General features: G+C 50.7%; 1 protein-coding gene across 1 annotated transcript in view; it reads right to left on the reverse strand.

Moving 5' to 3' along the window:
• The window catches only part of GRIK3 (glutamate ionotropic receptor kainate type subunit 3), a 135,203-nt gene extending 111,752 nt beyond the window's left edge, over positions 1–23,451 (reverse strand). The window contains exon 1 of the mRNA XM_068917392.1: positions 22,981–23,451. Within this exon, the coding sequence (XP_068773493.1) occupies positions 22,981–23,095 (115 nt within the window). The 5' untranslated portion in view covers positions 23,096–23,451. The remainder of the gene's footprint in view (positions 1–22,980) is intronic.
• Between the last annotated feature and the right edge of the window lie 2,680 nt (positions 23,452–26,131).

Here is a 26,131-nt window from a genome sequence, read left to right on the forward strand (position 1 = left end):
TCACCAGCAGTTAAGCCTGGAATTAGTGTTTCTTCTTGCTGCGGAGGCACCGGCAACCACCACCCTGGCCAGAGCCACGCGCACTCCTGTTCTCTTGCTCGAACGAGCGTATATTCGCCTGCGCGCACAGGCACACGCGTCCTCCCGAGCCGCGTGCCTGCCGCCAGGGACTGACCATCTGGGCCTTTATGTACAGCGAAAAGAAACGTACGGACAAAAGCAGCCTGTGCTGCTGGCCGCCTCCTGTGGGGACAGGCAGCTAGGATTTCTACAGAAAGGTTTCTCCTATAAGACAGATCTTTTAACAGCATTTTGTCAAAAAGATGCGATGCTACAGGCACTCCATGGGCTGAGATAGTGGCTGTAAACAAATCTCAGTCCAGTGTGCAGCAACGAGAGAGCAGAGAGATTTCTGACCTTATCGCCTGCACGCACCCGAGCCGGGCGGATGGAGTCGGGGTTGCCCGTTCCAGCCATCTCTTTCCCCAGCACCTGGGTGAATCGTCAGGTCCTCGCACGCCACCTCCGTACGGGCCATGCAAACACGTCATAAATTCTTTCTTTACGTACAAAAACTGTGAGGTTGCAGAAAAAAGCCTTTGAAACTGAGGAATTATTGCTGACTCCGGGCTTCTCTGTCCGTCTGTCCAGATAACTGCTGGTCACTTTGCTAGCAGACAAAATGCAGTTCTCTGCCTGGCAAAGGGCGAGGTCTTTGGTCTGGCATGCACCGAGAGATGCAGGAGAAGTGCAGACTCGATGAGGACATTTCATGCAATAGAGATCTTTCGGTGGCCTTTTCTCTACTACTGCCCCAGTCCGTGGCACAGCCTGGGCACTCGGGCGCTGCCGGAGCAGGTCGGGTCGCGGGCTGGGTCGGGGGTACCCGGTGCGAGGTCCCCAGCGGGGACGGGGGCGGCGGGGGCACCTCTCTGCCAGCGGGCCAGCCCCTGCCCGCCAACACCATCCTCACGCGCTCTCGCCCCGCGCTGAAGGTGAAGGTGACTCTGAGGGAGAAATAAAGTACTAGGATTTAAGCAGCTAGCTGATCCGCCTTTGAGGAAACTAGTAAAACTATTCTGATTCTGCTGTTGATGCAACAGGAGGGGGTAGCTGGCCAAGAACGGCTTCCTGAGTGCTTTGTTCTGCAAAGCAAATTACCAGTGATAAACAAATTACAAAAATTTACTAAATAGCATAAAAGACCAGGGAATACAAGGTCACTTCTGCTTTGAACAAATCGCTGCTCTTACACCCCACAATGCTTTTAATAAGTCCACAGCGACTAGATTTGCCCCCACGGTCCCTTTAACCGAAATGAGTCCGAGCTTCTGGCAAGCTTCCTACAACATCTGTGAACACTGAACGTTTCTGACCTCCTCCCCCTCTCCACCTCCACCAGCCTTTAAGCTCTCGGAGATGGTTTCCAGATCCGCCCACCTCCCATCTCCCTGAGGCTGATGTTTATCCGCAGGGCATCGCTGCGAGCCCTTTCCTGCCCCCTTGCCAAGGGCTGCAGTCGGGTGAGGGCCCAGTGCCTTTCCGGGTGGACAGCGGCAGTGCTGCCTCCTCGTGAGCGTGGAAGGAACCCGCTAAGGAGCCCCAAAGAGCTCCAGCCGTTGGCAGCTGCAGATGGCAAACGCAGCCAAGGACACAGAAGGCAGGTGGGGTGGAAGGAGGTCTCTTCCATAAAAACAAACAGGCAGTTCCTCTCCCTTCCCGTTTACGTGTTGCACGTTCCAGAGGTGGCTGAACAAGGGCTCCAGCCATGCAACTGTGCTGTGGCCTTCAGCTGTCAGAAGAACGGTCTGACTGCCACTGTAAAGTTCACATCCAACAAAATATTTTTTCAGTGTTGTCTTGGATATCCTTGGCTTTGCAGAAACGCTGCTAGAGCCTAGACTAGAAGGGCGAGCAGAGAGAGTTGCTGCGTTTCGCTGCAGGGTTAAGGACGTGCTGTGCAGTACCGCAGAGGGAAATCCAGTTAGGCATTTTCCAGATGTAGCTGCATTAAGTTTCCCACAAGGTACAAACCTCATCCTCTGTAAGCATAAACATCCTCCAAATTGCATTTTAAAAGCAGTTGGCTTGTTTTATCATGAGGAGCCACGGAGAGGAACACCTGCAGAAGGCTGCAAGGACTGAGGCGCCGTACGCAGGGTCAGCGCCCATCGGCCACGCGTTCTTCTCCTGGGGAGAACCTGCTTGCAGAAAGTTGCTGAGCCTCATTTAAAATTAAGGAATTACAACCTGTAGATGTAGCGGTGTCTGCTGCCCCATCGCGATGGGCAGAGCCCGTGGGAGGCGGCAGGGACCCGAGCGCCGTCGGCCGCAGCGACGCTGGGACGCCCGGCACGCGGCGCTCCGGCGCCCGGCCCCGCTGGCTGCTCCTGCCCTACGTTGATTAATAAGCATATTCGACTTTGCTTCAGCGTAAGCCCTGTTTACAGAGCGGCGAATGTCAGTAAAGCCAAGCCAAGTCTCCTTTCTCTTTGTTTCTGGCAGCCAATTATTCATTTCCAGTGTGACAGTTTGTTCTTAATGTGGAGTTAGGGGGTTGTTAAAGGAAATAAAGCAGCGATGTCCTCCTCGTGGGAGCCTGAAGAAAGCAGTACTCTGAGAGACAGGAGCAAATTAATGTGAAAACGTGGTGTTTACCAGACCCTGTCACTGTCCGTGCTTGAAGGACTGGCTATTAACACCTGGTTCATAGTCAACCTCTTTCTCTCAAGTTTTTTTTAAAAAGCATCAAGGATGATATTGAACAGCATGAAAATAATCTGATTAATATGATGTCTCCCTGAAACATTTCTGAAACGTGTGAAGTGTTACTTTTACTGCAGCGTACTTTTTGTCACAAAGTGAAAATCAAAGCGCAGAGCAACAGAAAATGCAGAAATCCTTACTACATGGAATAATGAGGCCCATAAAACCAAACTATAAAGTTAAATAATTTACCATAAATATCTAAAACTCTCAAATTATTCTCTACATTAACTGCCTATGTTTAAAATGATCTTTGCATTCACCATGTCACAGATGGCAACATCAGACAAGAGAGTCCTTGACAAAATCTCACTGTAATTATTCTTTCCACAGCTGCAGTTATTTTAATGCCTTTTCAGTTAAGCTGAAAGAGACGCACACATTTTATAAATAAGGGCTTTTAACCAGTTTGACAATGAAGCATTTGAAAACGTACAGTGCAAAAAAAAAAAAAACCCCAAAAACTTTCACTGCCTCCTGAAACCTGGGAGAGCAACTGTGCAGCCATGGAGCAGGAAGACAACTGTTCTTTCTAAAGCAGTATTTAGCAATGAAAACTAAAATTATGCTGATAGTAGTGGCATGAGATAGTTGTTGCTAGCAACTTTCTGAGTTGCTGAGGCACAATCTAATAATTACTTTCATTTTGGCTAGCAGCTAGGAAGAGGTGTGTGTTGAGAAGGTGCCGTCCAGGACAGGCAGGGACCTCCGAGACCGACTCCCAGGAGAGAAGGAGGGCTTCAGGGAGGTTGAGGTTAGAAACTGGGCAAGTGTTTGGCTGCGGTCAGAGTTTGGCTGTTTGCTTGTTTGTTTTGTATTGCTTTAAATCAGTGTGGCAAGTCCTTCTGCTTGAGGAACGCGGCGAAATGCGCCAGGCTCTCCTGTCCCTCGCTGCCTGGCAGGCTAGCCGAGGGGCGCAGTTCAGCCGTGCACTGCCTTTGCAAAGCCTGTCCACGACATGCACGTCGGCCCTGAAGTTGCTCAGTTTGCACCCCGTTCCCTCTGCCGTTCATGTGCACTATACCTAATAGGAGTATTCTCAAGGTGCCAGTATGATACAAATAATAATTAAAATTAAGGCCGGAAACATACGGCAGGAAGCAAAGGCAAACGAACCTGACAGAGGTTGCACTTGTGCGGATAAAGTCTAGGTCTCCTCCAACCCAGTTTCTCAGCCTAGCGACTAACGCACCCTTCCCCAGCACTAGGTTACGCTGTCTTCTTCAGCCTCCTTCCCATTTCTTTTCAGGCAGTCAGAAATACTCTTGTTCATGCTGTCATCCTCCTGGAGTAGCTGTATGCAGTAACACCATTAACTACAAAGGGACTGAGATGCGGAATTTGTAGCTATTTCCCAAATCTTTATTTGATATCCAGGTTATAAAGGCCTTATCTAAAAGGATATCTCTGCATTGATGTCCTTGATGTACTGCCCTTTGAGAACTTGGCTGTTGCAAAAATGAGGCATGAGAAAAATGCCTTGGTATGCTGAAAGCCCCTATATACTTAGGCACCTAAATAGGAGCAGGCCATCTTCCAGTGATCCTATGCACTGTAATTTCATCTGCTTAGAGGAGCTAGTGAGTTGGGGATACATCTAAAAACATAGCTGTGGGCTCCAAGAAAGCTATGAAAACCTGAGCTGAAGCACCAAGAGTTAGGTTCCCGTCGGAGTTTGTCACAGTACTTGAAAGCATGCTAGCACAACTCTGTATGACCTTCACTTGCGCGTCTAAATCTCTCGAAAGCCTTCAGAAACACCTCTCCCCTAAATCTGTGTTTCAGGTATCTGAATAAGTGGCCATATTTTTTAAAGCTCAGAACACTCAACAGCTCTTGTGAAAAACCAAAGAAGCTGAATCCTCTTTAAGTGAAGTTCGCGCTCTCACATCAAGTTGCAGCTGCTTTTCCCTCCCCTCCTTTAAGCTGTCTACAAGTTTAAAAGAAATAAAAATTCTAACAAATTGGAGATACAACCAGAATGATGGTAGTTGCACTGGGAGGGTATTTTGCCATTTAAGCCAAATAAAGAGAAATAAAAGAATGGAAGATCAGTGGGAGCTTTTTCAAAGTGCAATCCTAGCAAGCTTTGACATATAAAGACGACATCATAGTCTCCAAAGCGCACAGCCTAGAGAAGGCTGATTAATGAAGGTAATTGTCGGGGCGGCCTGGCTTTTATGCTCAACACTGAAAGACATCAACCCCCAAAAGTATTCAGCATTACACAATAACAGATTGTGTGCAGTTAGCCTTAGAAAACAAATGTACTCTCTCTCTCTCTTAGCATCCATCACTTGCTGGCATTAAATAATACAGAATACTAGCATATGTAATTAGCAACACATGAAATCTAAACATTGTTTTAAAGGGCTTGGAATGGAAAAAAAAAGGAGCGGCTGTTGGTACTTCCCTTTCACGTTGAAGTTTTTTTTCTCTCCTAACCAAAGTGTCATTTTCGTGCAAAGAAGCTCTGGTCACCTTGCCCAGAGCTGCGTCCCTCTGGGCCAGCAGCTCGGGGTGGCAGGGCGCGTCCTTCTGGACTTCCCTCTTGCACCTCCGCAGCCTCACCCCGCGGCGCTAACGGGACACTGCTGCTTCGATCAGCGCTCCCCGGACAGGAACGGTTCCCCTGCCAACATCTCCACTGATCCTCTTATTAGATTTAGACTGCAAATGAAATACTACTGTAGAGCTGAAATGGGGAAAACAGGATTTTTATGAGACACAGTATGCACTCTGTTAATGGGCTGCTCATAAACCATGCCTTGCCTCAAATCCTCTGCAAAATCCAAGTAGCTGCCACATCGCAGATCTGTCAGTACTTATTTTATCTGCCTACAAAAGGAAACAGGAGCATCAATTCTCTCTAGGAGCAATGACACCGTGGTTGTAAATCCATTTGGCTTGTTCTGTAGTTCACTAGCACTGAGCTGCTGCAACAAATCGGCACCAGCAGCACCTGGGTGTTGACTGCAGAGAGCAGGGAGGTCTCTGCGCTCCCGGCAGATCTGCTGTAGGAAACTTGTCTGTCCACATGTCTCCTCTGTTATTCCAGTACAGTGACACCACCATGACTTTGAGATGTTAGCGGGCTGGCGGAGGAGCTCTCCTGATGCAATGTGCATCTTACAAACTGCTGAGACCTTGACTCTCTGGAAAAGTCTTTGTATTTGGGGTGAGAGGGAAAGGGTAGTTACACTAAAGAAACCCATCATCAGAGGGTGACCCACAGCCGCCCAAGTCAAGGGTACACTTTCCTTGTAATTCAGGAGCATTTACCCTCTCTTGCAGCCTTCCCACCACCTGCAAAACGGGAACACCGTTTTCTTTAAGTATTTTGCCTACGGATATCTAGGGGCTCTGTGGCAGAGCTGGGAATTGAACCTGAGGCTCCTGGATCCCAATTTCATATCCTTCCTCTTTTTTTGCATCATACTGCAGTATCAGCCACACAATTAAGAACTATATTTAAGCATCTGAAAAAACAAACAACCTTCATCTTTGCAACAGTAAAGCATGCCTCATGGAGTCCCCATATTCCTTACTTTTGAATGTCAGGCTGATAATTAAAAACAGGAAAAATTCACTTACACAAATTAACATCACATCATGCTGTAGAGCTAGCACAAAGCTACTGTCACTTTCTATTTCAAACCTGCTTGCATTAAAGGGGGTTGGGCTTTTTTTAAGAGAGACAGAGATAAGTCACTTGGCTGGATGGCAAGCAGCTGGCTTCACACGGATGTCCTGAGGGCTCTGTCTAATGCAGGCTGCCCGCGAAAGGCTGGCACAGGACAGGGTAGCGATACAGGGATGTCACTGTTTGCCAGTTCATTACTACCAACTGCAGAAGAGATCAGGGCAGCGAGCTGTTCAGACGCCAGAGGGGAGGCGGCGGTGCAGGATTCCCAAGGTGCCCATAAATATCACAACATACTTTGGCCTTGGATGAAGCTCCTTCACACCACAGCTTCTGGCACAAAGGGGCTGCAAAGCTGGCAGATATCTCCTGCAGGGGAATGGCCTCACGCTCTTTCCCATTGCAGCAGTCAAGCCAGAGCTGCTGTTGGGGGCTGCCGCCTCTGTAGAGCATCCTTGACCTTAATGAACTGCAGGGAGCACTCCTGGCCCTGGAGAGCTCTGGCATCCAGAGAGCATAAAACAGGTCCACAGTGCAACAACCCCTTTCCCGCTGCGCCTTGGATCTCCTGCACCCAATGATCAAAGGCTGCTTTATAGGGCAGGGTGCTGCCTCCCGGGGCCTGGGAAAACCCACAATCGCCTTGCCAGGAGGTGTCACGGCGATGCCTGGGGCAGGCAAGTCCCCTCCCAGTACCAAAGGACAGCCGCCCCCCGGGCAGACCCGGCTGTAGCACGGTCGGACCCCACGGGCACAGGCTGCCGCAGGACACCTTTGGCACTCACTGACATGCAGAGTCCTTGATCGTATGGATCTGACTAGGGAATCAAGTGATCAGGAGCTTATTATAGTCTTCTTTTCAATTAAGTGTCTCAAATAGGGATTTAATTGGGATGTAATAGCACACACTATTGTATGTTAGTTAAATACCAAGGGATTATTAAGAGCGTATTTTTAAGGCTTTACAGATCCATATTGAGTAAACAGTTGTTAAATTTCAATAAATAGCTTTTAAAATCTACATTAAAGAAGCAGTTAAGCATATTTAGGGTTTCAAAATGACTCAAGTCAGAGAGCCCCAGGTTGTAAACTCAGCGTTTCACTAGTTTAGCAGGGCTGTGCCTGCTCGCGTACTGGCTACGCCTCGCAGACCCTGTGCTGCTGTGACTTGCTCAGCATTCACACGCCCATGCCACAGTCTTTAAAACCCTCACCCTAACAATATCCCAGAGAAGCAAGGAGTGCTCTTAGCCTAATTTTATGGGTAAGAAATTAAGGCACAGAAGAGTGAAGTCATTTGTTCAAAGCCACGCAGGGGGTCTGTTACAGAGCGGAACAGGACCTTAAGAAAGATCAAAAATTATTTTTCTAAAAATAAAGCTTTGAAAGCCTGTAAAGAAAACGCAGCTCTAACAAATTGCTGTGTTACTATTAAACAACACAATTAGTCATATGCTGTTTTAGTCAATGACATTTGTACTGAATATACAGATGTCCCATGATTCCCCCAAACTAATGACTGTTGCAGTGCACTTGCTACTTGTGCGTAGAGAATACGAGAATGGAGTCAAGGGCTCTAGGAAGGACAGTAATTATACGGACTGCCGCTGAGCTTTGATTCCCCTGACAGGCAGCTCTCACCTGTATTTTACCAGGAGGGTCTCTCTAAGGTAGCGCAGTAGGAACAACAGGTGTAATCATCCTGGTAACCATGGCAATGAATAATTTAGGAATCATTTAACCTTCATATTAAGGTTGAGCTGAGCTTCCCGCTGCTTTCTGCAACTATGGTGTTATTACAAGAATTATCAATGTATCCTGAGAAGTAATTGGGTAAATTGCTGCTACTCTAAAACCTGCACCTTTGGTGGGTGCAGATTAGGTGTTTCAGCGTTTGGAGGAGAAAAGAGCGCGAGCGCGCATCTGCCTGTGGGTAGTGGACCGAGGTGGTTGTACCAGCGTGAGCAGGGATCCTTTGCTAAAAAGCCGGGCAGGAAAAGCCACCACGCGTTCTGCAGTCAAGGTGATTGAAGCAGAAAGGTGCTAACAGTTCTCAGTTTCTGCTGGGCATGAAGATTAAAAAGTCTCTAAAATCATGCCCATGCTCCCACTTTCTAATGGAGCTGCCTGTAGCTTTCGTATTCCCTCTCTTCTCCTGGAAAGAAGGACCTACAGGTAATTTGGAAGGGCGTTGTATTAGTGTACACTTGTCTTTGACATGCGCAATTATTTCTGGGCGATTGACACCATGTTGTGATTCTAGCAAGGAATTCAATGGAAAACTCCATTTGTGGAAATACAGTAAATGTGACATTGTGGGGTGGGGAGCTCACCCTGAGCTCTTCTTGCCCAGCTCTCTCCCATCATGGCTGACGAGGAAGCACATGAGCCGTTCAGAACAAAAAAAGGAGCAGAAGGTGTTCAGAAACAAGTCATTGCCATTACTCTGCCTTCTTGAACATATAACACTAGTAAAGCAAATAGGAAATCTTCAACTAGTACACTGTGAAATTAATGAGAAACTACTGAAGAACACCAATAAGCAGCGCTCTCCATTAAAGGCAGTTAGCACCACTTGTAGCAACGCACAGGAAAGGCTGAACACATACTGCTAACCGTTATCCTTCTGAAGTCTGTTATTGTCAATGTCTAGTTTTTGTCAGCTGAAATCAGAGGATGCTTAACCCTTTAACATGCTGTCTATTTAGAAATAATCATTGTTATTATAAATCAACTGTGATAGCTTAAACTGGTCATAAAGATGTATATATAAAAAAACAAATCAAAGTAGCATGGCCGCAAAGGAAAAATCATTAGTTCCCTAGTGGGTTTACAAGCAATTTGCTACCAATAAAAATGCAAAAACACATTTTGTTGGGTAATGATCATAAATAATCCTTGGGCAAGAATTCTTTCCAGGACCTGCAAGTCCACTCCCTTGATGGCAAGTTTTATTACCCTGGTTTCTCTGTGTTTTCTTTCAAAATGCGGCTGTCATAACAATTTATGAATTATAGTCCTGTTGACATAAACTTTCATAATTCATGTGGAAATAGGTTTTCCCACTAACACTCCCAAAGCACAAAAAGCCATGTAGCCACATGCAGTGACCCTAATAATGCAGTCAAAAATTATATATCAGTCTCATGGGCCAGTACTAAATATAGGTGGTCACATGGTTGGGGGAAAAAATCCCACATGAACTTATTGAATGGGAGGTGTATTTTATAGTGTGGCATACTTAGGAAACCAGTGCTCTCACCCAGACTGATGGGACCTTTCAGGATCTTTAGGATGCGAGGGAACGTGCTGAGCGTTTTGTTTCCAAGCGCTGGCGCTAAGCAAAATCCCAACCAGCTGCTAAGGAAGCCTGTGAATACAGTTTATTCTTAAAATAGGCGAAAGTACAGCTTGTCTGAGATTTAAGCTATATTAATTTCTTCCCTCCACTTCTGAGGCGTGAGGTTGAAGAGTGGAGTTCGACATCCAAAATGCAGATAGCAGTGAGGGAGTTACATCGGAAGGGAACTGAGGCTATTATTTAAGCAAGACTAAATGACAAGTCACATCTGCCAAGGTTAAAAGCTGAACAAGTATCATGTGGTTTTCTTGTGGTTCGTCTCTGTGGTTCAGTTGTTGCTTCAGTCAAAGATGGGGGGAAGCGTCAGATTCTTGGAGTAAGAGAAAAAAAGGGAAATTTAATTAGGTTAGAATTGCCTCCAAAAAAGTACTAAAATTAAACGTGAATTCATAATGTAAAGATAATGATATGCAAATCAGGCTGGGTTTCAGATTTTAGTATGCCATTGCTCTTCTTCTAATTGGAAGAAATGGATCCAGCTACTGAAATTGCCACACTTAACATGTAAAATCACACTGCAGAAAATATTTCATGTTCCTCCTCAAACCTCAAATAACTACCACTGCATTAATGTATAAGAAAATGAAGTCAGTAGGGATATAACTAGCTAATTTTTTACTGATCAGTTTATAAACAGATGTGCATGTGTACAAACACAGTTTTATCTATTGAAACATGTCACTGGGATTGAAAGAAGCTGCTAAAAGAACATGGGATTTTTTATATTTAACATTTGTATTGATAACTTTAATCTTAAATGAAGTTGAGAGCTGTGTAAAGACAAGCTCTGCATCTTAAAAAACATTATCAGCTTCATTTAAGATCATGAAACACACTTTCTGAGTAACTCATTCCCCATGATGCAGATGAATGGGAAAAGAAACTAAAGATCCTATTTCCGTTCAAATATTATGAGCTAAACCTAGATCCTGCCCTGAAGCTAAATGTCCATTTTGAATTTCTTCAAAGTAAAGATGACAAAAACTGATCTTGTAGAAATAAAAATTTGTAAGAAAAAAGTGCATAAAATTAGGAAGAAAGTGGTTTTCTTTCCCTATAAAAGATCAATGGATCTTTAAGAATTTATAGACCAGAAGTTCAAACCAAGAACCTCCTTTTGTAAGGCCCCTGTTACTCCTTAAAATTGTAATAGCATTACAGCAAAAAAGAATTGAACAGTGATTGCAGCCAGAACTGCAGAAGGTGAAGCCTTCTGGACCGAGCGTGGAGGAGGCTGCAAGTCTTCTGCAGTTGAGGTCCAGGAGAGGGGTAAAGATGGGGGGCAATTTCCTGAGACTTCTTTTACGGCCCCTCCCTCCCCAAAAATGCCTTGCATTTGAGATGTCTCATAAAATCTTTAAAAGCGCCTTGCGGGAAAGCTGTCTAACTCCCACTGAAACGGGTGGGAAACAAGATGCTGGAATTAGCCCCGTTCTGCAGCTTTGGAAACGCCGCACTTTGCTCTTCTGCCTCTCTAGCGTTCCAGTCTCCAGTAATGCAGTGGTCCAAACGGCGAAAATATTGTCTCTGTGCCAGACAGTTAAAACTGAAAGTGATTAAGGCAAAATCTTCTCCTGCAACAGAAAGTCGTGAACATGTGGAGATAGCATAAAAATCAGTGTTTCTCCCATTGTAAGCGCACAAAACAAATTAGATTTTGAATGAAGCACATGGCACAGTGACCCATGTAAAAGGCTTAGCTTGACCTCAGAGCGCAACGACATTTTCTCCCCACGTCGACTTCTAATTAGACAAGCAGAATTCTGAATATTCCAATTAGAGAAGAATTCATTGATTGCTTATTTTAAAACTTTAACAACAGCAAGACGCTATGACATTTGTCTCTTAATACGGACAGGCAGTTCCCTAAAACCCCCCGACCTGCTCTCGCCGGCGCAGCTCTCTCCTCAGCTCAGGCTGGCCGGAGCCCTGGCCGCGAATACCCGCCGTGGGCAGCGGTGCTGAACCCAGGCTGTTCTCCCTCGTCTCAGCTATCTAGGAGCTTCGGTCTTAGGCATTTTCCTTCCTTTCGCTTCCTGCCATGGATAAGTCCCGCGATGAAGCCTGTCCTAATTCACAGAGGACAGCAAAATGATCTCTTACTTACGGAAGCCCTTGAACTGGACAAGACCAGCGCGCCATTTAAGTGCCGGGGAATTACGTCCTCCTTCAGCAAGGGTGAATTCGCCTGTGCTGGGTGCAGGACGCAGCGGAGAACAGGCCGTATACAAGGGCAGAGATCACAAATTAGACAAAGAACAATTTAACTGGCCTATAACGCAGAGCAGAGGCAGAGACCCGGGCAGAAGTGACCTGAAGCATGATTTGCAGCAAATGTCTTTTTCTCTCATAAATAGGCGCGACACTCTGCAATGATTATCCACCCAGATTTATCTCTGCAGCTCCCTGTGTATCCTTCTGTGCTTAAAATGTCTCGCTGCCCTTTGTATTATTGCATTGCCCTTTACATTCATACGGCATAAACCTCTCAAGTACCGTAAAACTTACAAGGTGCAATATAACATCATGATTTCCTTTTATACACCATAAACAAACCTCACTGAAGAAGGAACATCGAAAGGGAGACTTTATTTAGCCTGATAATGATATGGTGCGATTCGGGATGAAAATATATATACAGGTACACACACACACGCTTAAAATCACAAGCTGGATTGATTATCTGGCACTGAAGGATCACTGTAATGTATTAGGTAGATAAGGAAATGGATTGTTCAGTAAATCATTGTCTGCACTAAGAATCCAGTATTAAAAAAGAAAGAGAAAATATGACAAATCCGTCTTGCACTGGCAAAGAAAAGCGCACGCTTTTAAGGTTAATCGTTATGTACCTTTTGCTACAGGTCCAGGGAAAGAGTAACGGGGGATTTCTGCAGGGTTGAATGCCTGGTTTTCCTCCCCGGGGGGCTGCCGGCGGGGCAGCGGGCAGCGCAGGGGCCTGGCGGGGCCGGCGGCCGGCGCGCTCCCCCAGGGCGGCCGGCTGCAAGCGGCAGAGGGAGCGCGGGGCCGGGCGGCGCAGGGGCTGGGGGCAGCTACCTTTTGCTAGCAGTGTTCTGGTTACCTAGGGACTGCTACCTTTTGCTAGCAGTGTTCTGGTTAGATTGTCAACCATAAGAAAAACAGTCCTGTTACATTGTCATAACCCTTTTATTTTGTATAAAAATGCAAATGGTTATAGCAACAATCAGGAAACAGTTTGGATCTGCTCTAATTTTTACTAGAAAATATGCCAGCCATTTTTGTACAGAATAAATGGGTTGAGTAATGTATCTCAGGTGAGATGTGAATCAAAGATATTCAGACTTAACAGCGCCTGATTAGTTTAAATAAAAACTTTATTTATAATGGCAATGGAAACAGCCATCTTTTTCAGGCTCCCACTCACTGTAGAGATGCACACACACATTATTCTTTATTGACGACTTAAAAGCCACCTTTTCGGCGCGTTTGCAGAGTGTGGTCCTGAGGCATTCTCAGGCAGGCAAAGCTGGTTTGTACCTGGAATGCAAAAATCTGTCTGCAGATGCTTCCAGGGGTAGTGTGCAGCTCCGAAAGCAAAGGCGAGGTCTTTCCTTCCTGGGCAAATCAATTCTCACATCCTATGCTAAGCATGTGCTGTAAGCATTTATTCCATTCATAATAAAATCAGCCTGGTTTTTAATGTACAACTTCTGCTGCAGCCAGTGGAAAAATGACATAAGGCCGTGTACCCAAACAGCTGCTGCTCCTAGCAGAGAAGCTCCTATTTTACAAGCAGAGGGTGGAATTTAAAAATACTGCTGTGGCTTACTTCTGAGTGCTTTGAATTCACCGCAGAACTACCCAACCAGTCTCACACTTCAGTCCCAATAGACAGTCATAACTCTGCTAAATTTGTGGGTTATACCAGATTTTATTTACTGTTTCATCCTGAGAGATAACTAAGAGATGACAGCCATCTATTCATTAAACTGGGGGGAAAGCCGCCTACAGCCAACACGGGTTCTCACCATACGCTTCCACATCTTTCATCGAATTTGGATTTTGCTGTACTAGCCCTGTTATTTTAAGAATGGCTTAGGTTCGTATCCACCTGGGTACTCCTGAGTTCAAAGAGCTGGGCTTCTCGCCTCTCAGCCCCCAATTTGAACAAAGGACATGCTGTAGCAATCAAATGTCATTACCAGCTAATGAGTATCCAGTGGCCTATGCAAGAGGAGTCAATGGCCTTATCCCATTTCTTATTGGACATTACGAACCGCCGCTATAACCCGAACCGCTGCAGTGGCACTAATGAATGCTCCTGAAGCTGCTGTTTGTAGATGTCAAGGATGGAAGGCTAATTTAAATCAATCGGTCTCGAAGGCCTCTGTAATGGGCTTAGTACTACGGTACCTGGGAATGTGCGTGCCCGCAATGGTGGTCCCTGTGCGCCCAGTTTCCACAGTGATGAGCAAAGTGCAAGTCCCGATTTCAAGAATTCATCTGAACATTTATGTGACTCTAAGTCTTTGTTTTATTCCTTTGATATTACCTGCTTTATGTGGATGCTTAAAAACTTTCCTGACAGGGCTGTTTTTCTGCCCCAGGGACCGAAGAGTAGACTAGCGCAGGGCGACCCAGCACCGCCAGCACCTCCTCTGCCCGGACCCTCGCGGTTCAGGCCTGCTGGGCTGCGCCTTGCGCCCCTCCAGAGCCACTTGCAGCTGAGCAGCGGCCGTGCAGCGTCTGCTCCTCTCGCCGCACTGCGGGCTCCCCCCTCGAGGCAGCCTCTGGTCGGCAAGCCAGAAATCTTGTATTTCCTTTTTCCTTCTCTTTCCCTCTAGCTTTGTGGAAGCTTTGTGGCAGAGGCATCAGATTTAGTCTCCCCCTCCCATAGCGTCGTCTTCACCTCATTGCCTTCAACTGGGTGGTGGCCGCGCTCAGGAGCGCCCTGTGCCCCCGCGGGCGCCTCGCTCCTGGCGGTGCCCCTCGCAGCTACCTGCGGCGCCCCTGCCCCGGGCTCGCTGCGCCCGCCGCCCGCCGCCAGCGGAGCGAGCAGCCTCTGAACTGAAATAACTTCTCCGTCGGACACGGGGGAGGGAGTCGCAACAGGCCCCGGAGAGGAGGGTTTATCGATTCTCCCGACTCCGGGGCTCTCCTTGTTAATCCGTGCTTGGGCGACCCGAAAGCGCCCGGGTTCCCGCCCGGCGCTCTGCACAGAGGCCCGGCGTTGCGGGCACAGGCTCTTCCTCGCGCGGCTGCGTCTGACCGGGCCCCGGGGTTAAGTACTAGATAATACAGATACAGCAAGGTGGCCTTTTGTCACTGCCAATGTCTGCTTTCCTCTCCTTGTTAACACTCTTTCTGAGGCTGAACAGTTTGGCTTATGTCTGGTGAAATTCCGAGCAGCCTCACGCGGCTGCCCACGACGTGGTTATGGCACAGCTCTATTAAGAGCTGCTTGTAGTAGTGCGGCGTTTTACTGGTCATCTTCTCTCCAGGCGCAACAGAATAGTCCAGCCCATAGTTGTCTATTCACGTATAGCCTCTTACTGCGGGTTTAATGCACGCGAGAAGAGGCTGCAGAGCGCTCGGGTAGCACTGGACGCGTCTTGCGTCTCTGTGGGGCAGACCCGAGACGTGACGCTATAGCGTAAGGGGAACGTCCCTGCTGCGCGGTGCCGGTGCTCCGCAGCGGGCAAGAGAAAAGGGGTTCAGCTGCAGCTGGAGCAGAAACAAGGCAGTGAACTGAGCCGTTCACCTGCTCTGAGAGCTCTTTGTGGTAACGACCTCAATCTATTTTAGGCTTTATTATGAGTATTATTAATACGAACGCCACATTATCACTGTTTTTACTATTAATAAAAAACTGTAGTAACGCCTTGAAGCCACAATACGTTTTGAGTCCTCGCTACATCAATGCAAAATAAGACAATCCCTACCCCCAAAAATAATAATCTTGAATTTTTAAGGGACACAGAAGCCTACAGTATGCAATGGTAGATTGTCAAGATCACCCAGGCACAAACAGTACACCGAGTCACAGAAACTTGAACTCTAATCGCTTTAAGACAACCAGCGCTCCTCATTTCACATTTATTCCATTTGGCAACATTGCCGGTAGCACAGTTTTTAGCCTCGCGTTCAGCCCTCCGTCCCTCTGCCCCGTTTGCTTCTCTCTCTCCCGCTCCGTCCCCTCGTTGAGTTCTCGTGCTTTCAACTTGTTATCTGCCTTACCCAGAGACTTTAACCAGTCTAAGTCTGCAGAGAAAAAAGTCTAGACAGCACCACATTAAACCGCTAGCCAACAAGAGGGAAAGAAGATTGTGCAGCATAACTGGAGGAGAAATGCAATACATTGGATTAGGAGGCTTAAAGCTTGCTACAAACAGGCTCAGCATCGTCGGGTTTTATTTGATATTGTGTCTCTATGAGAGACTCCAGTGTAGTAGCTGCTCTGGCAGAGCCATTGCATGCAAATGCTTGGCAATTAGTGATGATAGCTAATGCAAGAAAGCAGCATTCAGTAACTGGAAGGAGAAAGGTGGCTAGAAATAGGATTTTCCTTACACCTGCAAGCACTGAAACAGTCAATGAAAAACACTGCCCTCTGCTGATCTAGGGAACGAGCGCAGCAGAAACACCCGTCCGTCCGTTACCGACTTTCTGGCGATATATTGCCAATAGATGAGAGAAGGAAAGCTGTATTTCATTTGGTATTGCTAATTCAGTGAAATTGCTGATCTATACCAAAGAAGCACTTCGTTCACCAGGACAAGAGAGACTTAACTGTGTTTTAGGTTGAATTATTATTAGTTCTGCTTTGTGCCTGACTGCATCATGAAGGCTTTAAAATATCTTTTCATAATATCGACCTTCATTTAATTCTGTCAATAAAAACATCTAGACATGGTGGAGAAATTAAGCTGAAAATAGTAGCAGTGGATTTGCACCTGCTGGTGATAAAACAAAAAGTGGCAACGCACACCCGTAACAGGCAGCCTTTATTGCGAAGGCATCGCCTGCGGAGCAGAGCCACGTGCCAGACGCAGTGCTCCTGCCATCACGGGCAGCGCAGGGAAATCATCTGTGCACAGAAAGTCCACGCAAGGCTGCTTCCCCGCTTCAGTTCTGTGTAAATCTACTGAATTTCAGCCCGGGTGAGGGTGTCAACGGGTCAGCGCACACAGTCAGGAGAAAGCGTCCGTCCTGCTGGCGCAAGCAGCCGCAGCCCTAAGCAGGTCTGTTTACGTCGGCTGTACTCCTTCCCCTGTGATGAATGAGGGTCTATTTTTTTCTGTTTGCAGCTTGATCTTAATTTCCTATATGAGGTTCTCAAGAGGATGCCAAGATCAAATAATTAGACTTTTCTGCGATAAAGAGGTAACATTGTTATTCAAATGTATTCCGAATTAATTTACCACCAAACAATTCACACTGCCATCCTTCCATCCTGCTGAAATTACCAGAATATGTTATCTGACACACAAAGCATCTCATGACCTGAAATAACTTTATCAGCCGTAAAATGCTTGAGCAGTGGGTGTATGGTCACAGAAATACAAATGGAAATGCAGAAAAATCCGCAAAGGCAATAGAGTGATTTAAAAACAGGAAAAACAAAAACAACAGATAGCACTTAACTTGCAGCTGTGCAAGCGCGGACGGGCAGGATCCTGCCCTAGCCGCGTTAGCCCGTTTGGCGCTCGGTCCCCAGGGCATACAGGGGTCCAGGCTCCCATTTCATCACCCCTCGAGGAGGAGTCAGCGGCGGCACCGTAGCTTTGCACCAGCGACACGAATAGACCAGAATCCAAGCCAACGTCCATTTTATGGTCAGCTAGGCACTGCATAACGCATGCCGACTTGGCCAGGTGAAACCCGAGTCTAATTTCGTTCTGCTTATACTCGGCGTTCAGGAGCACACGGCGGGGATGGGCGCAGGCAGGCTGCCCAGAAGGGAAGATTCCTCAAATTAGTGTTTTCTACGTCTGTGTGCTGCTCTCAGGTGCTGTGAAGCCACTTGTCTAAAGCTATTTGCTTCTGGGGGGAGAAAAAACGTATTGCTCTCAGTTCAATTTCTCTCTGCTCCGACCCCACGACGTTTCATCGCCTCACCAGGCACTGGAAGAAATTTCTCATTGTTTTGCACTCGGCGACTCCCGAACTCGAAGAGGAGCGTTCAGGCCCGCCGGGCGCCTGGGCCCGGTTCTCATCCCCCGGCGCCGGGCAGGCCGGGGGCAGCCAGGGGGGCAGACGCGTTCTGGAATTGCTTTAAAATCAAAGGGTAAGAAAGGGAGTCTCGGCCAGCGTGCACCTGGCTGCCTGGGAAAGAAGGCGCCCGCGCTAGGACGCCCGCGCCGCCGGCCCCCGGCCGCCCTCCTTACCCCCTCGCCGAAAGAGTTTTTCCAAACAGTTAATCAAGCAGGAGCAAAACAGAAAAATACCTGATCTGCCTTTTTGCGATTACCTTCTCCAGCGTCCACAGATCCCCCCACAATGCATTTCCCAGCCCTTTCAGCGCTGCTTGTTTTTAGCCTAGAAAAATCTCTTTCTGTCTTTTTTTTTTTTTCACTAAAACTTAGTTTGCAGAGTATGGGAAGGTGATTTCAAAACAAAATCCAAGACAGGCATAATAAGCCCCAGAAAAGCCAATCATACAGAGGAGGATAATTATCCACAGAATTTGCTTTCTATGTATTTTTATAAAATAATCAATGATTTTTTTTTCACCCAGTCTCCAATCCAATTTGCTTCTCTTTTCTGTGTTATTTGCAAATCATGCGCACAATCGATGCCCTGACCCCTTCTCTTGGCAAACACAGTTTAAAAAGAGACTACAACAAATAAAATCCAATAATCTCCTTCACGCAAGACTGTGTTTAAAAGCTTAGCTGGAGCCCAGTCCTGCTCTCCGCGACTTCGGTGACAGGACTGGGACTTTCAAAAATGCTCCAAGTATAATAATCTCCTGTCACAGATGAAAACAGGAATGTAATCTCAGTTTTTTTTAAAAAAGGCAAAGACGCAGAGGCGAAGGTGAATCTTTTTAAAAATGGAGCAACGCAGAGGAAGTCTCTTCCGGGCAGCGGGCGATTGCCCCGCGGAGGAAGGGCGCCCGGGGGGCCGGACGGTCGCCCTGCTCCAGGGACCCCCGAGGTCCGGGGCGCTCAGGGGAATGGCGGCGGCTGGGCTGCGCCCAGGACTGCACGGTTTTGGTGTCAGCTCCTGAAAGCTCTTGCACGCGCCCGGAAATGCAGGTGCTAACCCTGGGTTCCCTGCGCCCCTGCCCTGGCTCTGGCCTGCCTTGGGCTGCGCGCCTCTTGGGCTCACGGATCATCCGAATAACTGCTGCGGATGCTTCAGCGCAGCCGGCCCGCGCGACGGGTTTGCCCGCAGCCGCCGGCGGGCCGGAGGGGCCGGCGCTTGCAGCGACGCCGCGCGCCCTGCGAGGCTCTGCCAAACGGCCCGTTGGCGGGGAGCTGCTGCTCCTTTTAATCCGGGAGAAGGGGCAGCTGGCCGGGCTGGCCGAGCCGAGCTGGCTTACCCGTGTCGCACGCGCCGCTGCCACCCCGGGGGGGCTCGGCGCTGCAAGCGCTCGGCCCCGGTAGCTACAGGGTGACTCCGCTTGCGCTGCTGCAGGTATCCGTCCTGGTACCGGATAACGCGGAGCTGAACCGAGCAGCCTGAGCATGCAGCACAGCTAGGTGGTATTTTCTCATGCAGTATTTTCAAATATTTAACAGATTGCATAATAATTAAACAGCTGCTGAATAAGCGACAGACACAAACTCCTACTTAATAAGAAAAAGCCAGCAGTGAGGCACAAATTTCCTTTATACATATATGTGTGTGTGATATGTGTAGATTCTGTTGATATGTGTAGGTGAAATATTTATATTTTACTTGTGAGAGGAAGAGCTTTTGGCTCTTTCTTTCCTTTTCTAGATAATTCCCCTAGAGAAATAAAACTGTGCTTATGTTAACAGTTTCATGTGAAAAAAAGGATAGCTTTGAAAAGTTACTTGTTTTCTTTCTGGTTTGAATTTCAGTTTAAAACAATATCCATTTAAATGTTCTCCACTTTTGGCATAACCTCTTAATTAGAAGCGTTACTTGGAAGCCAATACAGCTTTGCACAAATTAATGCGGGGGGAAAAGCTGCAATCTTCCAGTGAACTGAAAAAGAGGTCAAAATTATTCCAATTTTAGCTGAGAGTGAAGGTAAACGCAGATCTCCCTCCAACCTTATTTAAAGCTTTTCCTGATCTTGGAGTTTCTGATTTTACTCATCAAGAAGAAGGCTAAAAGAGGTGCTGAGTTTTAGGCTGTTTTTCATGAAGGAAAGCAAGCCCCTGCGCGCGCAAGCGGCGGCAGGGCTGGCAGAGGCTGCGCGTAGCAGGGCTCCCACGGACGGCAGCCGCGGCTGCGCCGGCGCCGGCACGGCACGGGCGTCGAGCCCTGCCCTCCTCCTCCAGCCCGGGCTCCTGTGGCTGCGGCTGCGAGCGGGAGGCGAAGGGCGGCAGGAGCGAACGACGCAGGAGAAACGCTGACAGCAGTTTCCCGGTGCTGAAGCATCTTTTAGCCCTTTGTGCTATTGCTTGAAGCCCGTCTAGAAAATCCATTTTCAGGACGACCGAGGCCACCTGCACTCGAGGCTAAGCATCTCGGCAGAGCCGTAGGGATATCCTCAGGCCCGAAGGTCTGCCGCAGCCATGCTGCTATTCCCGGGCGTCTCAGCACGCAGCCACCCTAGCGATTGCAACACGTTCCCCTGCAAGCATCCGCCTGAAGCTGGCACAGCGCGGACGGTCTGGCCAGCTCGGCGTGCACGGCACAAGCTGCGGCTGATCGAGCGGCCCTCGGCTTCCCCGGGTTTGGGCGCTGCCGGAGGGCGAGCGCAGCCCCTCGCACGCCCCTTCCGCAGCGCGAACCCGACAGCACGCGGTGCCCAGCCACCATGTCAGACCCGCTGCTGCCAACCGAAAGCGTGAGCAGCCCCAAGCCCAGCGCTCCCAGCCGGCAGCCGGATCCCCCCGCGAGGGCGCAGGCCTCGATTCCTGCAGCCCTCAGCTACAGGAGCGGCTAGGGACCCCTCCCAGGGCTGAGACGCAGTGACGCCCGCACAGGCAGCCCTCACGGGCGCCTGCGCCCGGGGCCGGCAGGAAGGACAGGGACACCAGAGCAGGATGGAGGGTGCCGTGAGGGGCGGCGAATGGTGCCCGCTGTCGTGGGGTGACGGCCCCCGCGATAGCCGGGGGGAGACCTGCAGCTGCACAGTGGGCGCCTTCAGCCCCGCTGCGGCTGTGCCGTTGGGGACACCCTGGGCTGCCCGTCAGCAAGAGCAGCAGCTCTTCTGGGGATGGCTTTTTCTGTAGCACAGAATATGTCCAGCGGTTCAAGGACGTGGCAGAGACGCATTTACCCAACATAAAAGCTCTAGTAGAAGTTCAACAGCCACCAGGGCCCAGACCCTCCACGCAAGTCCCATTAACCTTTTCCACCAAAATGTGTGGCACTTAAACATGCACAGAACTGAATCTGCCTGTAGCGTCCTGTTCACGCAAGCCTGTGCGAGGGCAGAGTTCACCCTGCAGGGACAAGCCCCGTGTCCGTGAGATGCTCTGGGCCACGCACTCGCTTGAAACCGTTGTGGAGGTGACAGTATTTCACTTAGAAAGCAGCTGTCGCCAGGACTAGCATTTTCCTCTTACTGCCTTTCGCATTGCTGCTGTGTCGTTGCATTGGCATGGATAAGACCTGTTTTTTTCACTAAAAGATACATACAAATCTATTCAGTTTTCACTAGTTTCTCTGGGTTAGAATTTGTTCCCTGAAAAGACAAGTAAACCTATCCTTATGGTTTTTCCTAGGCAGACAGCGAATCCCTGGAAATGTGTATCGGTGGCAAAGCACATGGGATGTAACGGAAAAACAGAGACTTTCTTTACATGACATACTTAAAACAAATCTATTTTTTAATTAGAGAAAGAAAGATCATAGACTCTTTCCCAGTCCGTTTCTGTGCAATTACTTTATGTAACATTATTAAAAATTAATTTTCCCCAGAACCTCAGCTATTTAATGAAACATGCCTGGGCTCCGGCAGTGTAGCCAGTCCTCTGGCACCCACCGGGCACCAGAGCTTGGTGCCTCCAGGACTGCCCGTCCCTTCTGCCGGGTGCCCAGGTCCCGGAGTAGGACAGCGGGGTCCAGCCGTCCCGGGGTGGGAGCTTGCCCTGGTCCAGCATCAGGCATCTCTATGGCACCGGGCACTGCATCTCTCTTTGCAAGGGGCGCAGCATGCCTCTTTGCACCCACACAGCATCCCCCTTGCACCGGGCACAGCATCCCTGCTAGTACCAGCACAGTGTCCCTGCTTGCCCTGGGCACAGCACCTCTCCTTGCAACTGCACAGCATCCCTCCTCGCACCGGGCACAGCTTCTCTCCTCGCACCGGGCACAGCACCTCTCCTCACACCTGCACAGCATCCCTCCTCACACCGGTACGGCATCCCTCTTGCACCGGGCACAGCATCCCTCTTGCACCGGGCACAGCATCCTTCTTGCAATGGGCACAGCATCCCTCTTGCACCGGGCACAGCATCCTTCTTGCACCGGCACAGCATCCCTCTTGCACCGGGCACAGCATCCCTCTTGCACTGGGCACAGCATCCCTCCTCGCACCGGCACAGCATCCCTCTTGCACCGGGCACAGCATCCCTCTTGCACCGGGCACAGCATCCCTCCTCGCACCGGTACGGCATCCCTCTTGCACCGGGCACAGCATCCCTCCTCGCACCGGTACGGCATCCCTCTTGCACCGGGCACAGCATCCCTCCTCGCACCGGTACGGCATCCCTCTTGCACCGGGCACAGCATCCCTCCTCGCACCGGTACGGCATCCCTCTTGCACCGGGCACAGCATCCCTCCTCGCACCGGTACGGCATCCCTCTCGCACCGGGCACAGCTTCTCTGCTCGCACCCGCACAGCACCTCTCCTCACACCCGCACAGCATCCCTCCTCGCAAGGGGCGCAGCCCCCCTCCCGGAGCAGGCAGAGCACCCTCACGGCACCCTCACGGCTCCCCCCCGCACCGTGCGCAGCCCCGCTCCTCGCCGCGGCGCTGCGCCCCTGGCCCCGGGCGGGCACCGCTCCCGCCGCCGCCGCCGCCGCCGCCGCCCTGCCCCGCGGCCCGGCCCGGCCGTCGGGGCGCCGGTGCTTACCGATGCGGATGACATGCGGCATCCCATGCGAGCAGGGGCCCCAGAGGCCGCCGACCAGGAGCGCTGCCCAGTATTCCCAGAGCACACGGCGGAGCGCCGGCCAGAGTCGGGTCATCGCTGGGGAGGGCGGCGGCGCCGGGCGGCTCTACGGCCCCAGGGGTAGCCGGGGAGCGGGCTGCTGCCCGGGGGCTAGGCGGAGCTGCCGGTCGGCGCCGAGGCCGGACCGCTCATGGCACATCTTACTGGGATCCGCAGCCCGCGCCGTCCCACGTCCCGCGGAAGCTGTGCCGGAGCGCTGCCGCCGTGCCGAGCCGAGCCGAGCCGAGCCGAGCCGAGCCGAGCCGTGTCGAGCCGAGCGGAGCCGAGCGGAGCCGGCCGGGCGGCACCTGCGGAGCCGGGGCTGCCGGTGCAGCCCGCAGGAGCGGCTCTGTCCCCTCCTACCACTGATGCGCGCGGCTCGCACAAAGCCCCGGAGTGGAGTCCTGCACACTCACACTCACACACCCGCTCACACTCACACTCACACCCGCCCCGCACCCGGGGGGGCCAGGGCAGGGCCGCCCCGCGCCGGGCGGCGGCCGCTCCGCGGGGCAGCCCCGCACCGCGCCCCCGCGCGCAGCCCCGCCGCCGCCGCGCGGGCAGCGCCTCTCCGCGGGCAGCGCCTCTCCGCGGGCAGCGCGGGGCAGCGCGGGGCAGCGCGCAGCCGGGGGCCCGGCCCGGCCCGGCGGCGGCTGCGGGCGCCGGCGGGGCCGCGGGGCGCGGGAGATGCTCTGCCCCGAGCGCGCAGCCAGCGCAGGACCGGCCCCCCCACCCCGCCCCGGTCCGCCTCCCTCCGGCGCGCAGGCACCGCCACAGCCCGCGGTCCCCCGCGGCCCCGGAGGTCGCGGGAGCCCTGTGTCCCCGGGGGTCCCCTGCATCCCCGACGGCCCCGGAGGTCCCCTGCATCCCCGACGGCCCCGGAGGTCGCGGGAGCCCTGTGTCCCCGGGGGTCCCCTGCATCCCCGACGGCCCCGGAGGTCCCCTGCATCCCCGACGGCCCCGGAGGTCGCGGGAGCCCTGTGTCCCCAGGGGTCCCCTGCATCCCCGATGGCCCCGGAGGTCGCGGGAGCCCTGTGTCCCCGGGGGTCCCCTGCATCCCCGACGGCCCGGAGGTCGCGGGAGCCCTGTGTCCCCGGGGGTCCCCTGCATCCCCGACGGCCCCGGAGGTCGCGGGAGCCCTGTGTCCCCGGGGGTCGCGGATCCCTCCTGTGTCGCTGGCGGCCCTGGGGTGGCAGGTCCCCGCCGCTGGTGCAGGGCAAGACATGGGCAGCATCGCTTGCGTTTGGGGATCATCCCACTCCCGGGGTCAGTCCTGGCTGGAGTCGGGGTCAGGGGGTCGGGACCGGCGTTGGGACCGGAGGTCGGACTGGGGCCCAGCACCGCCGCTGTTTCAGTACCCAAGAGCGGCCGCCCAGGGCCCAATGCCTGGCTGGGAGCTCAGCACTTGGGGGAGCTTAATGACCTCGGTGACAAAGACAAAGCGCTGTAAATGCCCCCGATAAGTAGGCTGCTTTGTCAACTTGCTGGGCTAGGCTAGGGCGAATTTATTTTTTCTCATTTAAATAATTTGATCTATTCCATCATTTCCAATCGCTCCCATTTGCCAGCTGTCTGCTAACTACATCGCCTGGAACATCCAAAGAGCAAATCTTTAATTTTCTTACAAACATACTATTAGTTCGTATCTGTTCATCCTTTCAACTTTCCCTGTGTGTTTCCTCGGTGGCAGCTCCCCGAGCTCCTCCTTGTAAGAACTGCTGCTCCCTGTGCTGCCTGCGAGCGGCTCATCCCGGACTGGCGTAGGGTATCTGAAGTGGGAAACCTCTGGATAAGCTACAGGAGGGGTGTACACAAATCATTTCTGCCTAAAAGTCAAGGAAAAGTTCCTGGACTTTGCATCTGACAGAGGTCAGCAAGCGCACTGCTGCAGTAAGGCAGACCTGGGGTGGCGGGATCCCCTGGGTGCCATCTCTGGTGTTTCTGTGCAGCAGGAGCGGTGTCTGGCTTGGGCAGGATATCCAATACCCTGTTATCATCGCAGCATCTTTGGAAAGAGCTGGAAGGTCCTGGGGGATGTGCAAGCCCATGGCTCTGTCCCAGGGCAGGACCAGCCGTTCCCCACCCTTCTCGAAGGTCCTGGTGTAACTCTTCCTAAAATCTTCGGCAATGCCTCCCCAGGCAATCAATGCTAATAACTCTCCTGTGGTTTACCTGAGGCAATGGGAAGTTTCCGCTTGACTCTGAGCATTATTTCATGATGGAGGAGACTTTTCCTTACTTCTACCTAAGAGTCAAGTGAGAGAGGCAAGGTCGCTAAGTAACATCTTCAAAGTACTGTGCAAATGTTAAATCACAGAGGAGTTCCTTCGTTGTTGTTTATTGTGAACAGACTGAAACCCTGAATTCCAGCAGGAGACCTTCTTGCTGGTGTCTCAGAAGGGTATCTCCTGCTAAGAATATTTTTATCCATCACAGCACCTAAAAGGTTAAGATTCAGCAAAAGGGCATGGAAGAAATTTTCTTTACTTATTGCTTAAATGAAGGACAGCTGTTGATGTGAATTTATTATAAAAATAAATGTCACAACCTGGGGATCCTTGGCACTTGGATATAAAGAAAATCTCTTGGGAGGGTGTGAGTAGAGGGGGCTGTTGCTGCTCTGGCTGTTTTTCCTTACTGTTTTCAGGCTCTGTAGCATGTAGAGAAGAAGGCTTGCTGTTCAGTAACTCAGGACAGGAAGTTCTGATTTTGTAAACTCTTTACACTCGAAGCAGCTAGGACGATATTTATATTCTGGTAGCTCACTAGTAAGAAGATGCTGCTTCTTCCTGGCACTAGGCACAAATAAACCTCTAACCTGTATTTCAGTCTCTGACTGGCTCCTGCAGTAATAACAACAGAAATAGTTTATTTATTATCATTGTATTTGATTAGTATCTGGTGGGTATGCAGAGGTCATGGATAGCGCTGGTTCTGCAGGTCAAAGAGGGCAACCTGCGCTCTTAAGAAAGACGGACAGGAAGCAATCATTCAGCAGACGTTAGATACCAAACCAGAATCTGCCTGTTCAGACACGAGGCGGAGGTGCCTCCTTCCTCTGGGTTTGCATGTT

Source organism: Struthio camelus, chromosome 23 (genome assembly GCF_040807025.1).
Source record: "Struthio camelus isolate bStrCam1 chromosome 23, bStrCam1.hap1, whole genome shotgun sequence".
In the NCBI taxonomy this organism is placed as follows: Eukaryota; Metazoa; Chordata; class Aves; order Struthioniformes; family Struthionidae; genus Struthio; species Struthio camelus.